The sequence below is a fragment of the Oncorhynchus gorbuscha genome, linkage group LG23 (genome assembly GCF_021184085.1).
Source record: "Oncorhynchus gorbuscha isolate QuinsamMale2020 ecotype Even-year linkage group LG23, OgorEven_v1.0, whole genome shotgun sequence".
Lineage (NCBI taxonomy): Eukaryota > Metazoa > Chordata > Actinopteri > Salmoniformes > Salmonidae > Oncorhynchus > Oncorhynchus gorbuscha.
Genome location: NC_060195.1, coordinates 35,161,649 through 35,175,193, shown reverse-complemented (window position 1 = coordinate 35,175,193; position 13,545 = coordinate 35,161,649). Strand labels below are relative to the sequence as shown.

Here is a 13,545-nt window from a genome sequence, read left to right as displayed (position 1 = left end):
GCTGGGAGGAGGTGTTTTTATTCTCCATGGTGTCCCAGAACTCTTTTGAGTTAGTGTTGCAGGAAGCAAATTTCTGCTTGATAAAGCTAGCCTTGGCTTTTCTAACTGCCTGTGTATAATGGTTTCTAGCTTCCCTGAAAAGCTGCATATCACGGGGGCTGTGCGATGCTAATGCAGAACGCCATAGGATGTTTTTTGTGTTGGTTAAGGGCAGTCAGGTCTGGGGAAAACCAAGGGCTATATCTGTTCCTGGTTCTAAATTTCTTAAATGGGGCATGCTTATTTAAGATGGTTAAGAAGGCATTTAAAAAAAATAACCAGGCATCCTCTAATGACGGGATGAGATCAATATCCTTCCAGGATACCCCGGCCAGGTTGATTAGAAAGGCCTGCTCGCTGAAGTGTTTCAGGGAGCATTTGACAGTTGTTGCGTTAGGAATAGCCACGTAGATTGGAGAGGAGGCAGCACACACGTTAAACTTTTCTGAATAAACTAGGCCTGCCTGGAGCGTATGTGGCCACATTATTATAGGACGATCTGGGAGAAGGATGATCTACAAAAGACATCTCAGTATCAGAAGTTAAAACAATACACAGACTGGTCTACTACAGTGCCTTTCTAGACTGTATAAACTGTCGAGAGTAGATCCACAACTGATCCAAATTGAATTAAACATTTAAATCACAGGGAATTTGCGCCGTTATTCAAAAGACAGTTTCACTACAGCCTAGAGTAGAATTTTGTACTCGCTTGAAAATAATAATGCAATTATTCATTGCATTTTGGTGTTGTAGGCTAGTCTAGGTAATTGTATTTTCACTAAACAATATCAATAGGGGAGTTTGTTGAGCAGCGTGTCTCATGTCTTCACTGTTCTTTCATGCACAATGATGCACCTGGCCTCTCCGCTCCCTATCAGCTATTCCTATGTGTTCTTGTGGATTCATATTTAAAAATGATGCAGTTTTGAATTATTTTATGTGTGGTATGATTGTTAGTTAGCCTATTGCAGACCTGGACAAACGATCTACCTACCACTATTGTCACTATGAATGGTGGATAGTGGACAGTTAGACTGGTAGACTATATCGACCTGTGATATAGTAAAAGTTAGCTCTCAGAAAAGCACAGTGCAACTGGCTGGTAAAACATGCCTGGACATGTTTTACCAAAGTAAAATATATGAATAAGTATAGAGAGAAGAAAAGTGTTTTAGCTCAAATTTCTTTGAGCCCATTCAATTTTAACATAGTAATAGTCTAAGAAGACAAGTTAACATGTAAAAGAAAGTAGTGGAGAAATTGATAATGCCTGTCATTGTACTTTTCTTACGGAATTTCAGGTTAATTGAACTTTTCTATGATATCTGATGCATGCAAATGTTCCTTTTTTATGACAATCTTCTGTTCCCTCTATTTCGTGCCCCATATCCACTGAGTGGAGGCTGCTGAGGGGAGGATTAATGGCATATTAATGGCTGTAATAGAGCAAATGGAATGGCATGAAACACATGTAAACCATGTGTTTCATACCATTCCATTAATTCCAGTCCAGCCATTACTAGGAGCCCGTCCTTCCCAATTAAGGTGCCACCAACCTCCTGTGATACTACTATGAATCGTGTATCTGGAGTGAAATATAGGGAATGTTATCTAGTGGAGGCTGCTGAGGGGAGGACGGCTGATAATAATGGCTGTAATAGAGCTAATGGAATGGCATGAAACACATATAAACCATGTGTTTGATACCATTCCATGAACTCCGGTTCAGTCATTACCACGAGCCCATCCTTTCCAAATAAGGTGCCACCAACCTCCTGAGATACTAGTGCATATAGGGAATGTGTATCTGGATTGACATATAAGGAATGTTATCTAGTTCCTCAACACTATCACCTGCACACATACACAATCTATTGTTCTCTATTGCGTGCTCTTTCTCTTGCGTGCTCTTTCTCTCTCATATACCAACCTATAAACACACCTGCTGATGCCCTGCTGGGTATGCATATATGGATTGTGTAATAAAGAAAAATACACTGCAAATTGACTTAAAAGTTGAATAGATCAACAATAACAAAATCCACCATATCATAGCAGTGACTGACTTTCATATCAACCTTTCAGTCAAAGCATTGAAGCCTAAAATGCCATCTCTGTAAGTTGATTGGTCTTTAGAATTTGCACAGCCTCTTTACTCCGCCCCCATATTCTTTGATTGGGCACACTGTTACTGGAGCAGTTGGCAATGTACTGCAAGTTTTTTTTTTTACCTCTAGCTAAATGCCCAGACATGTAGCTTGATTTTGTAGCGGATCCGCATTGTTAACTGGGTAGGTGAACATCAAGAGAGATAGAGCCGTATCCATGCACTAACTTGTTGGAAAATGATCATCTGTACGAAAAAAATGGATTACCCCCTCGGAACCCAATGTCAGCGCGTCCAGAACCAGGTATTTTTCTTGCTACTAAAAAGCCAGTCAACATTCAAATGTACGATTAGCTAGCTGGCTAGTAATGAAGTTAAGTCGACTGTGTCGTTCATTCATTTGCCCAGAAAAAAACTTGAGGCAGATATTGTCTCCTTTCACGAAACTAATGTACAACTAACGTTAACTACAATAGTACGTTAGATGGCTGCAGTCAGAACCCCTTCATATGGTGTTGGTTTTATGCTCGAGCTAAACTTTTACTTTATCTAGCTGGCTAGCGGTAATTATTTAAATTTCCTAGATGACTGTCTTGCTAACCCAGAAAACTGAATTGATAACTAACGATAGATGACAGTTGACCAGGGGCAGGTGAGCAGCTAACTATCTAGTGGCTCGTATTTTAGCTAGTCTGCCAATTAATATGAGCGAGGTATTAACTTTGCTCTAGTTTACTACTAACGTTACCTAGTGACTTATTGTTTCTCGTCTCTGAAATAACATAGCTAAGGTAGTTAACAATGGCCATACATTGTCAGTATGGCTAGGTAACTAGCTTACTTGAGGGAAATATACGATTTTAAAAATGTTCTCAGTCAATGAATGGGAAGTTGCTGTTGACAAATGGTTTAGTCAAAAAGCTTGCTAATCAGTTAAGCGAAATGTCAACATTATGTGGACAGGACATACCCATTCAACTAAATTTAATGGGATTGAGTGGTTACCTAGAATGTAGCTAGCCAAAATGGATTGGCAACTAACATCTGTTAATACGCTAACTATAATACCCTTCATCCTGATTTCTTTGCATTATAATCGTATTTTTCCAGGCCAGGTTTGATATGCAGTGCTATCAGCCGCCTACTCTTTTTCTCTTTTTGTGGAAGAACGTGATAATGACATTATCTCTAGAGCTTTGCTCGTGCAGAAAAGTGTCTGCTAATACAATGTCATTCTATAATTATGGCGTCAGTCTCTTATGACGGTTTACAAAGAATCTCGCTAGCTAACGAACAAAGGTTGTCGTTGACAATCAGAATTCGAGGAGCTGATTTTTCTGTTGTTTCAATCGGCCTAATGCATTGTCCTCTGCCGTAATGTAACACGTTTGGTAAATATATTTGTTTTGTGTGTCTTTTTTTTCACTAAGATGTTGACTTCTTTGTGCGCTGTGATGCTGGGTGCACTGCCAATCAAATTTGTTTTTCTCTTTTCCATGCTGTTTTTACCATGTACAGCCGAAAGGGGGCAGTGCGGATAGGATAACTTGTTTACTGCAATTCAACATTCAGAAGTTGCTAGAACAATAGAGGAATGTGATCAGTGACATGAATTCCTTAATATTTGATATGAAGATAAACTTGACCAATACCTATGCTTTGTCTACAAGTGCACTTGCAAGTAGGGGTTTAAAGAACTATGTTCAATGCAATTCATGTACATGTCAGGTGCATCACTTTTATGTCCTGCAGCAAACCTGTCTTAATTTTTTTTTTAAATTATGATAAATACCTTAAGAGATTTGTACAAGGCGTTTGCAGATTTGACTAGACAGGAGCAATATGCTGATCATGTTTATGTGAGGTGTATATATCTCATTTGAATAAATAAGATGTTTACAGTTTGGACATTTGTTGCCGCACTGGTGAAAAAACAACCGGCATATTGTTGCACCATGTATTTGGGTGTTCTCTCTTTGCGCAGAATCAAAAACATCACATCATAAATAAGCTTGCTGCAAAGTGCGCACACTGGCCCAAAGTAGGGTCCCCTTCTAGACTTGCTCCCCTTATCTCCTCTCAATTAAAGTGCCACAGATAAATGGCAGGTGGCGAAAACGGTCTTATCTGCTGCCATGCATATGCATTGGCCATTCTTAGGCATGGTTTTAGTTTGAAAAAGAAGCAAGTCGGAGAGAGGGTTGAAAGGGGGGGATTATGAATGTGTACCTAACCAGGTTACAACAGATAAAGTAAGTAAAGTAACCTGATATTCTCAAATACCTTGTGTGCATTAGGACTTGTGTTTCTAGTCTTTATTTTCAGCTCTATGTAGGTTGGCAAGAGTACAGGTTTGTTTGTGTTTGTTATCCTGTCTTTTTATGTAGGCACCATATAATCTTGCTTTACCTGTCTGTCGCCTTTATCTGAAGTTTTGTTTTGTTATACAAGTTTGCCTGTGTCTCCATATGAATTCTGGCATGTTTGTGTTGGTGGTCTATGGCTGCTGTCCTGCCCAGCTCCCCCCTCCTCTCCCCCTACGGGCTGCAGCTGGCTGTTTTGCACTCCTCCCTGGGTTCAGGTTGCAGAGCCAAAAACAGGTCTCGCCGTTTGTGTTTCTGGTGAAGAGGGACGAGTCTGTTAAAGGCAGGCAGCTGGGACACTAGCAGAGCAGCACATGACAAGGACGGACCCCTTCAGCCTCACTCAGAATGCAGATTGAATATCCACTCTCTCCTCCTCCATCTGCAGCTGACCCCCTCCCCTGTAGCCCCCTGCACTACCTCATCCGCTCCCTCACTCCCTCCCTCTCACATTTACCCTTGGAACGACTACTGGCATAATTTTTCTACTCGTCTTTGTTCTCATCTCTGCATACCTCTCATTTCCTCATTCGTACTCAACAATTTATAGGCCATTGTTGTCTGTTTCCTTAACCCCTTTTCCCATCTTTGTTTGTTTCTTCTACATCTTTCCCTCCCACCCCCTCACCACTGACACTTTCATGTTCATCTTGTTTATACCCTGTGATGTTCTCTTATCAGTAAACAAATGTATGGATGTATGTAGAACTGACGTAAATTGTAATTTCCTGTCTGGGACTGATGCTGTTTCAATTTGAATAGGCAACTTTTTTATATTGGAACATGTCCAAACATGTTGGAGATTAATATCCCTATTAGAGCATACCTAAATGTTCAATTAATCTACCCAGCCCTTATAGAAAATGTAGGCCAAATGTATGCCGGTGTGATAGTTTGAAGTATCTGGGATTTTTCTGGTCTGGTTTGATTCATTAGTGACCCATTTTTAAATAATGCCGACAACAATGAACAGAAAGACTAGTTCCATGTCTTCAGAATCAGACCACTCATCGTGCCTTTTAAATGGTGACTGACCTGTTGAGCGTGCCTAACGTATTTGTCTTGACTGCGGCTCTGGGAGCCTGTTTTTCTGGGTCAGCCGCGAGGTGGGGTGTCGTCAGGCTTGGTTATCAGGCCCTGCTGAAATGGGATATATTTACAGGGGGAGTGGGGCATGGAGTCTCAAGCTCAGAGCGTCTTGGTTTGGAATGGGGTTCTATCTGGGACACTGACTGGTCTGGAGCTTTGTCATTCCAGCTTTAACGCAACGATTGGACATAGAATATTAATAAAACACATTAATATGGTGTCATGGCCACAGCACCATGGCAGGGTTTATAAAGCCTGGGGAGAGCCCTGCCACGATTCCCCACCCACTGAAATTAAACTCGGAAGTGTTTTATTCGCTTGTATGGAACTTGATTCTCAGAAAGTTCCTCAATCTTCTTGGAGGCTTGGTTGGAGTTCTTCGTGGGAGTTTCTTGAGGCTTGTTTATTGATGCCTGTTGAAGCCAGAGAGAACCCCATCAAGGAGTGTGGGGCCACAAATCAGTTGTGTGCACGTGCGCAGACGCATGTCTGTAGGGTTGTGAGTAACAAACGCCTGTGCCAGAGATATTGGTATTAGACAGGCGAGGCCACAGTCAGAGTTGAGTTCCCATTTTACTTGAAAGCGGGTCGGGGTCCAAGTCAGCGTGTCAGAGCTTTCACTCCTGTTTGCTATGCTCTCCGTCACTGAATCTCCTCATCTTCTCGCTCTCCAAAGGCCTCCACACATCCATACCGTGCATGCTCTATATAGGCCTACCATCAGATTGCCAGGCAATAGCTGTTGCGTTGTGAACGAGCACTCATACTTGAAGGACATGGAATACAACATTTAATCATTGAGGCAATGAATTCCATGGACTGATTAAACCCCCTATGCCTACCTGTTCCCCCTCTTGACATCCACCAGCATGTTGTATTCAGTTTATATTGGAAGGCTTTGTACCTAATGCTGGAGGAAGAGCAGCGCCACCTGCTGGTTATGGCACAAAGTGTTATTTATATTTTTTATATGAAACTGCGAAGCCAGTGAGATATGTTAACATGATGGTCAAATGCCAAGGAGTTATTCCATAAGGCAGTGGAACTAAATAACGACTACTGATATAGCTTTGGTATGACAGGGGTCATAACTCTCCACAGTGGTGGGTTACTGAAAACACTAGGCTCTGCCAGCAGAGGTTGCTGAGCCACTTGGCCCCTAGGTAAGCTGGCCTGGCCTCTCACATTTCACACACTGGGGAACAGACTCAAGACCTGTTCTCGCTCTCTCTCGCTCTCTCTCTCTCGCTCTCTCTCGCTCTCTCTCGCTCTCTCTCGCTCTCTCTCGCTCTCTCTCGCTCTCTCTCGCTCTCTCTCGCTCTCTCTCGCTCTCTCTCGCTCTCTCTCTCTCGCTCTCTCTCGCTCTCTCTCTCTCGCTCTCTCTCGCTCTCTCTCGCTCTCTCTCTCCCAAGCGCTAACAACTTTTCCTAGAAGCTGTTGTGTGTGAGAGAGGTAATAAATGTCTTTAGCCTTTACAAAACCAGGCCCGTCCAGTCCATATTTCTCTTGGCCGATGTCTCTCCTCCCCAGCCAGTCTCTCGCTCTTTATTCCTCCTTCATTGCTGTGTTTCTTCCCTCATTGAGGCCTCATCCAGTTCCAGTCTGGTAATTTCCCCATACACCCGAGTTCCTCTGCTCTAATCTACTCAGGTTATCAGCTCCTCTCAATTTAAAATGGAGGGTTTTGAGCACTTTTGGCATTATTCAGGGTACCACTTTTAATTCACTGTAGTCTCTTTGCATCCTCCTATGACTATTGATCTGTTTGTCTTTTGGTATATCCTCCCTGGTACTGTGAATGTGTGGGATGCCGGGCTCTTTTTTTCCTTTACCGGCAGGTCTTTCTCTGCCTGAAAAGTGTGCAGAGTGGCCTTGTTTGTGTTTTGCAGGGGAATATTGTGAGGAATGTCTAGTGGTACAAAATCTCTGCTGCTGTTACAAGAAGGCTCCTGTCGATGGATTGATTCAAAGTTCATAACCCACAGCTCAGTCCTGACGTGCCTGAGATGCACAGACTGAGTGTAGGTTGACACCACAGGGACCTTCAAAACAGAGGCTGTCAGCCTGCTTGTGAAAAATCCTGCCATTTTTTTATTTTCCATCTTGTTATCAACATTGATTTTGACCTGGCAAGGAGGAAGATGCATAGACCTTGTTGGCACTTGCTGTGTGCGTTCAGTCGGTGACATATTGTCTCTGCCACCTGTCTCACCATCCTATTCCTCTGGTCCTGTCCAGGTGATGAAGGTGAACGCCGAGAAGGAGCGGGCGTCGCTGCGGTGCATGAAGGCTCTGGCCAGCAGGGGGTGTGTGGACGCCGTGTCCCAGCAGATGGCCTCTCACCCCCAGTACCTGGAGAGCTTCCTCCGTACCCAGCACTACATCCTCCACATGGACGGCCCCCTGCCCCTGCAGTACCGCCACTACATCGCCATCATGGTGAGGCCATTGGAACCACGCATGATGCACAGAAATGCATCTTGTATCTGCACCAATCATGCACACCCACACGTAGTTGCATACACTTGCACAGACATGTAAACACCTCATTCCGCCCACACTCAAGGACACCAAAGCACTTTCATATACATAAACAGTCACCCGTACTCGGCTTGGCCCACCCACGCACAATGACAGAAACACTGTCAACATGCTGGAGACGAGGCTGTTACTGTTCTAGATGTACTTGTATTTAAGTCCTCTCCCCATCTCTCCCAGGCTGCAGCACGGCATCACTGTGGCTACCTGGTGTCTCTGCACTCTGCCCATTTCCTCAGGGTGGGGGGCGACCCGCTGTGGCTACAGGGGCTGGAGGCCGTCCCTCCTCGCCTACAACACCTTGACCAACTCAACAAGGTTCTTGCCCACCAACCCTGGCTCACCGCCCACTCACACATACAGGTACCACAGGAACCAGCTATTATAAAGAATATGTAACATTCCTACAGATCAGATATTTGGATGTCAGCTTTGTGCTTTTAGTGTTATATCCCTGATCAGTACACTTACATTCTAGTCATTTAGCAGACACTCTTATCCAGAGCAACTTACATCAGTAATTTAGGGTTAAGTGCCTTGCTCACGGGCACATCAGCAGATTTTCACCTAGTCTGCTTTGGGATTCGAACCAGCAACCTTACGGTTACTGGACCAACACTGTCTAATCTCCACCATGAGGCCTACTCTCTGCTGTGTCCTTCCCCCACCAGGCGTTGCTGAAGACGGGAGAGCAGTGCTGGTCTCTGGCTGAGCTGGTTCAGGCTGTAGTGCTCCTGGCCCACTGCCACTCCCTCTGTAGCTTTGTTTTTGGCTCGGGCACTGACACCGACCCCGTCCCCCTACCCAGAGCCCCCAACGGCACCCCCCCGGGCTACTGCCTCTGTGACGCTGCCAACGGCAACGTTAGCGTGCCACAGCCTCTCACCTCACCCTCAGACCACACAACACGACGACGGGTAAGTGTTGTGTGCCGTATCAGACTGAATATGACGTCCGAGCTATTCCACAACAGATCGTTGCCTGAAACCACAGTCACATGTCTCTTCACTCTATTGTCTCTCTCCTTCTCTTGGCAGTCTCTGGACTCCAGTTGTGAGATGGTGTGTTTGAAAGAGAGGATCCAGAAATCCCAGGAGGAGAAAGAGAGGAGGGGGGAGCATCTTTTACACACCCAGACACTGCAGCACACAGGTACACTGTTCCCCCTCACGTTCACACCCGATGCTGTGAGAGCTAAACTCATGGGTGAACATTGAGTGACGGATCCCTCCTCAACTATGTTTATTAACCCTCTCACTGTCACCTCCCAGATGTGGAAGATGAGGAGGAGATTACCTACTCTGCAGACCCCTCTCGTTTCATAACAGACCCTGAGTTTGGCTACCAGGAGTTTGCCCGTAGAGAGGAAGACCACTTCCAAGTGTTCCGGGTGCAGGTAAGTACACAGCTGATATTATATACGGCTTATATTCTATGTTGGAATATGTGACACCCTTCTGGGAGGCGACAGGTGTCCATGTCAGTAAAGTAGTGAATCAGCCCTCATAGAATATGAGTACAATATACTGTCTCATATGTCTATGGGTCTATAGTTAGATGAGGTGTAACAGGAACCATGTGAGTATTTCAGGTTTGTTTGACTGTGTGTGTTTTCTGTCTGGAAAGGACTACTCCTGGGAGGACCACGGCTTCTCCCTGGTCAACCGGCTGTACTCGGACATCGGGCACCTGCTGGACGACCGTTTCCGCAGCGTCACGGCCCTCCCCTCGTCCCACGGGCCTGACCTGAAGAGAGCCACCTGGAACTACATCCATTGCATGTTGGGGATTAGGTGAGATCACGCTACCAGTCTGCACACACACACAAGCGCACGTCAGACATACACACACAGCATTCACAGAGAGTTATTGTAAAGTGAGATGCTATCGTAATCAAATGCATTGCAGCCAGGTTGGTCCTAGGATTCAATGTTTGTGATTCGCTGCAAAGGACCCGCTTGATTCTCATTCACGTTTGTGTGTGCGCGCAGGTATGACGATTATGACTATGGGGAGGTAAACCAGTTGCTGGAGAAGGAGCTGAAGCTTTATATCAAGTCTGTGGCCTGCTTCCCTGATGCCACCAAGACCCCACTGTGTCCCCTGCCCTGGGCACCACTCAAACCTTCTGAGAGGGTACGCACCCCAACTCATACCAATACACCCTGCGTCCATATACAGCTGAACTATATACTGGAAGTAAATCTACCGCATCAAATGCAAAGCGGTAGTTTGTGTTCTCTGTTTCACCCTCCACCACATTCCGTCTCTTCCAGCTCTCTAATGATATGATCCTCTTTTTTTTCTCTCTCTTAGATCCATGTGAACTTGCTTATAATGGAGGCTCGGTTACAGGCTGAGCTTCTGTATGCTCTGAGAGCCATCACCCAGTATATGATAGCTTAGGTCAGTTGGTGAGAGGGAGAGGCACAAAGTTACAATCACCAACGGTACAGAAAGACCCAGTTAGGAGGCCTCAGGGTTGGGAACCACTTTACAGCAGGCAGGGATATGGGGAAGAGACTGGCAATTATGAGGGAGAAAGAGCAGCATGCAATGCAGCCATATCCTGCAAATGTGCGACTCTGTCCTATTTCGCAGTAAAAACTAGGGAAATATATATAATGCAATCATTTAAGCTCTATTTGCGCGATATGCACACTGCAGTGGAAAGCTCTTTGCCAAAGTCGAAGCAATCCTTCTCTTCCCCTCTCTCTGCCTTCTCATTTTCCATTCTGCGGGGTTGGTCTGTCCACTTCATTTGATGTATTTTCCTCTTATCAAACATATCTGCTCTTGATGGTTAATGTGCAATTATATTACTATTATAATAGATATTCATTATTTTCATTTTTAGTAATGTATTGTTTAGCTATGTCTCGATTATGATGACTGTGATGAAAGCAGATGGTTGGTTCTGCAGTGTAGCAAGGAGATGTGTACCCATGGCCAACACAATACCCTCTTTCTTGGTTTGGGATTATTTTTGTCTTTTCAACATTGCATTTGTTCAAAACCAATTGTTTATCCTTTTTTATTGGATTGAGTGAATGTTTTGGTGAGATATTGCCATAGTTTGTCTTGTTACAGTCCTTGTTGGTGTAGGTAGGTGGTAAAGGTGATGGACAATTGTTCATCGTAGCTCCCTTAACGTTTCACATTTTTACTGAAGGTTCAAGAACAAAACCCAAACACTGCAAGATGATATCAAACAACTATAGTTCCTTTTTTTAAAAGCACTTTTTAGATATATAGATATATATTGTAGGTAGCGCAGAGATGGAGATCCATGTTGGTCTGTCTTTTCTTTCCACTGTATGGTGTCTAATAATAATTATAAACTGGGCGGTTCGAGCCCTAAAATGCTGATTGGCTGACAGCTGTGGTATATCAGACCATATACCACAGGTATGACAAAACATTTATTTTCACTGCTCTAATCACATTGGTAACCAGCTTATAATAGCAATAAGAACAGCCCTTAGCCATGGTATATTGGCCATATACCACATCCCCTTGGGCCTCATTGCTTAATGATCCTGAGGCTGCTTCTTGGGTCCCTCTGTGTTCTGATCAGCTGATCTCCACTCCTAGTCACCCTGTAACCCTAGTCGTCTTGTGTATGTGGAGTAGTGCAGGGACTCACGTGGTCCTGACAGGAGATCAGAACTCACTTCAGTATCTTCGATAAATCTGCAATCGCTACGATTATTTAAACATATTTTAACTTTAAGAAACGCAAAGAGGTGGCTAAAGTAATGTTTTGTAGAGTGAAAAATAAGCTCAGCCATATGAATGTCAATTTTTATATTGATGTGCTCTGGCATAGATCAAATGAAGGAATCTCCATTTCAAAGAAAACCATCTCTAAAACTGCATTGATGCATTTAAGTGGTTGTTGAAGGTCTGTAGAACTCTGAACTGGAATATTGCAACATAAAAGTCCCTGCAAGTGACCTGCATTGAGTTTGAATTGATGTTAAGCATACTCTACTATGCTACAGAAGATGTAGACTAAGGATAAAATGTCATCAATGGTCTGTGTACGATCTTATGCATGTGAAAAGTAGGTCTGTCTTTTTCAATTATTTATTTGGCAAGCTTTATGACCTAAATTAAAAATGCTGATTCATGGTACAATTTGCAGAACAGCGTGGGTAGGTACTGCAAACTAGATTTTTAAAATGCAATTATATCCTTTTTTTGTTTTACACTTTTTTTGTCAACTTTGCATTACAGTACTATAATTGTTGAGTTCTTGATGTTGCTTCTGGGTTCGCTGCTATATCCTGCCTGTTGCGCTGCATCCTGAATATTTTAGAGGCAGCAGGGTGGAAGACCCTTTTCAATAGGCTCGACCGTTTTGAAACGACAGGAGAGAAGAGAAAAGTGCATATCAACAGAAGTGCTTTTTAGTGCAGGTGCCTTTAGGCCAAACTGGACTGGTGCTTGAGTGGGCAGACATGACTACTCTGGGCTAAGTGAGAGCCTTGCTAGATAGAGCAGACTGCCCCGACGGCTCCTCAGGAACAGTGTTCTGTGGCCCATATAGAACGGCCAGTGCCATAACCACTGGATACAAGTATGCACAGTGGCTCGTCTGCTACCCACCTTTTTGCGGGAAAATGCATTGAAATGAGTTGACGTAGATGTACTGTAGCGCAAAAGAGCACTACAGTCCTCATTGGCTGCTCGTCAACACCTCTATGACATCGTTATGGCTCCAAATGCAGGAGCGAAAGAGTCTGTTCCTGTCTGAAGCTTCCGACCACCAGGCCAAGGAACCAAAACGATAAGAGCCACTGACACAGAGATGGATGTTACAGTTGTTCAATATTTACCACGTAAATGAATGGACAATAAAATAAACAAAAAAATGGTTAAACATAAGTAAAAAAAAAAAAAAAAAAAAACTGTTTTTGAAAATGTGAAGACTTATTTTTTCTATAAAGATGTTCTATCAAGCGAGTGTGTCCACTTCTTTTCTTTTTACTGGGGTTACCTAATTGTGATTTCACATTTGCCATATGCTGCACTCCTCTCATATTCAAATCTAAATCAACAGTGTACAACTGAAGGACTCGACTACAGTAGTACCTCAGGGAAACCAGTTTAGTCATACCATTCACAGTACTATTGTAATAAGATACATTCAGAAATGTAAACAGCACATATTTCCCAAAAATATAATACAACGCGGGAGTCCTTACAGTTAAAAGGATGGTTGTCTTAGATCATTGAGGAGGAGTAAGGATGAGGCAAGCCTGGATCCATAACAGAATCTGAGACAGACTGCATCATGATTTGAGCATGCCTGAAATCAACTCAACACGCATTCCCAACCATTGGCCGAGTTCCCTTCTGATCCCTCACCCCTGTGATCATCTTTACTGAGAAATCCACATC

General features: G+C 43.8%; 1 protein-coding gene across 2 annotated transcripts; it reads left to right on the top strand.

Annotated features, from left to right (window-relative positions):
- The first annotated feature begins 2,252 nt into the window (after positions 1-2,252).
- Positions 2,253-13,104, top strand: LOC124011198 (sestrin-3-like). Of its 2 annotated transcripts, none has more exons than XM_046324311.1 (9): positions 2,253-2,453; positions 7,840-8,040; positions 8,320-8,502; positions 8,811-9,056; positions 9,177-9,291; positions 9,411-9,535; positions 9,766-9,932; positions 10,131-10,275; positions 10,456-13,104. In XM_046324311.1, exons 1-9 carry the CDS (start codon positions 2,388-2,390, stop codon positions 10,543-10,545), a joined length of 1,338 nt encoding a protein of 445 aa, XP_046180267.1. In that variant the 5' UTR covers positions 2,253-2,387; the 3' UTR covers positions 10,546-13,104. The 2 variants fall into 2 exon arrangements, with proteins under 2 accessions (XP_046180267.1, XP_046180268.1); XM_046324312.1 differs by lacking the exon at positions 2,253-2,453 and adding an exon at positions 4,267-4,401.
- Positions 13,105-13,545: the final 441 nt, after the last annotated feature.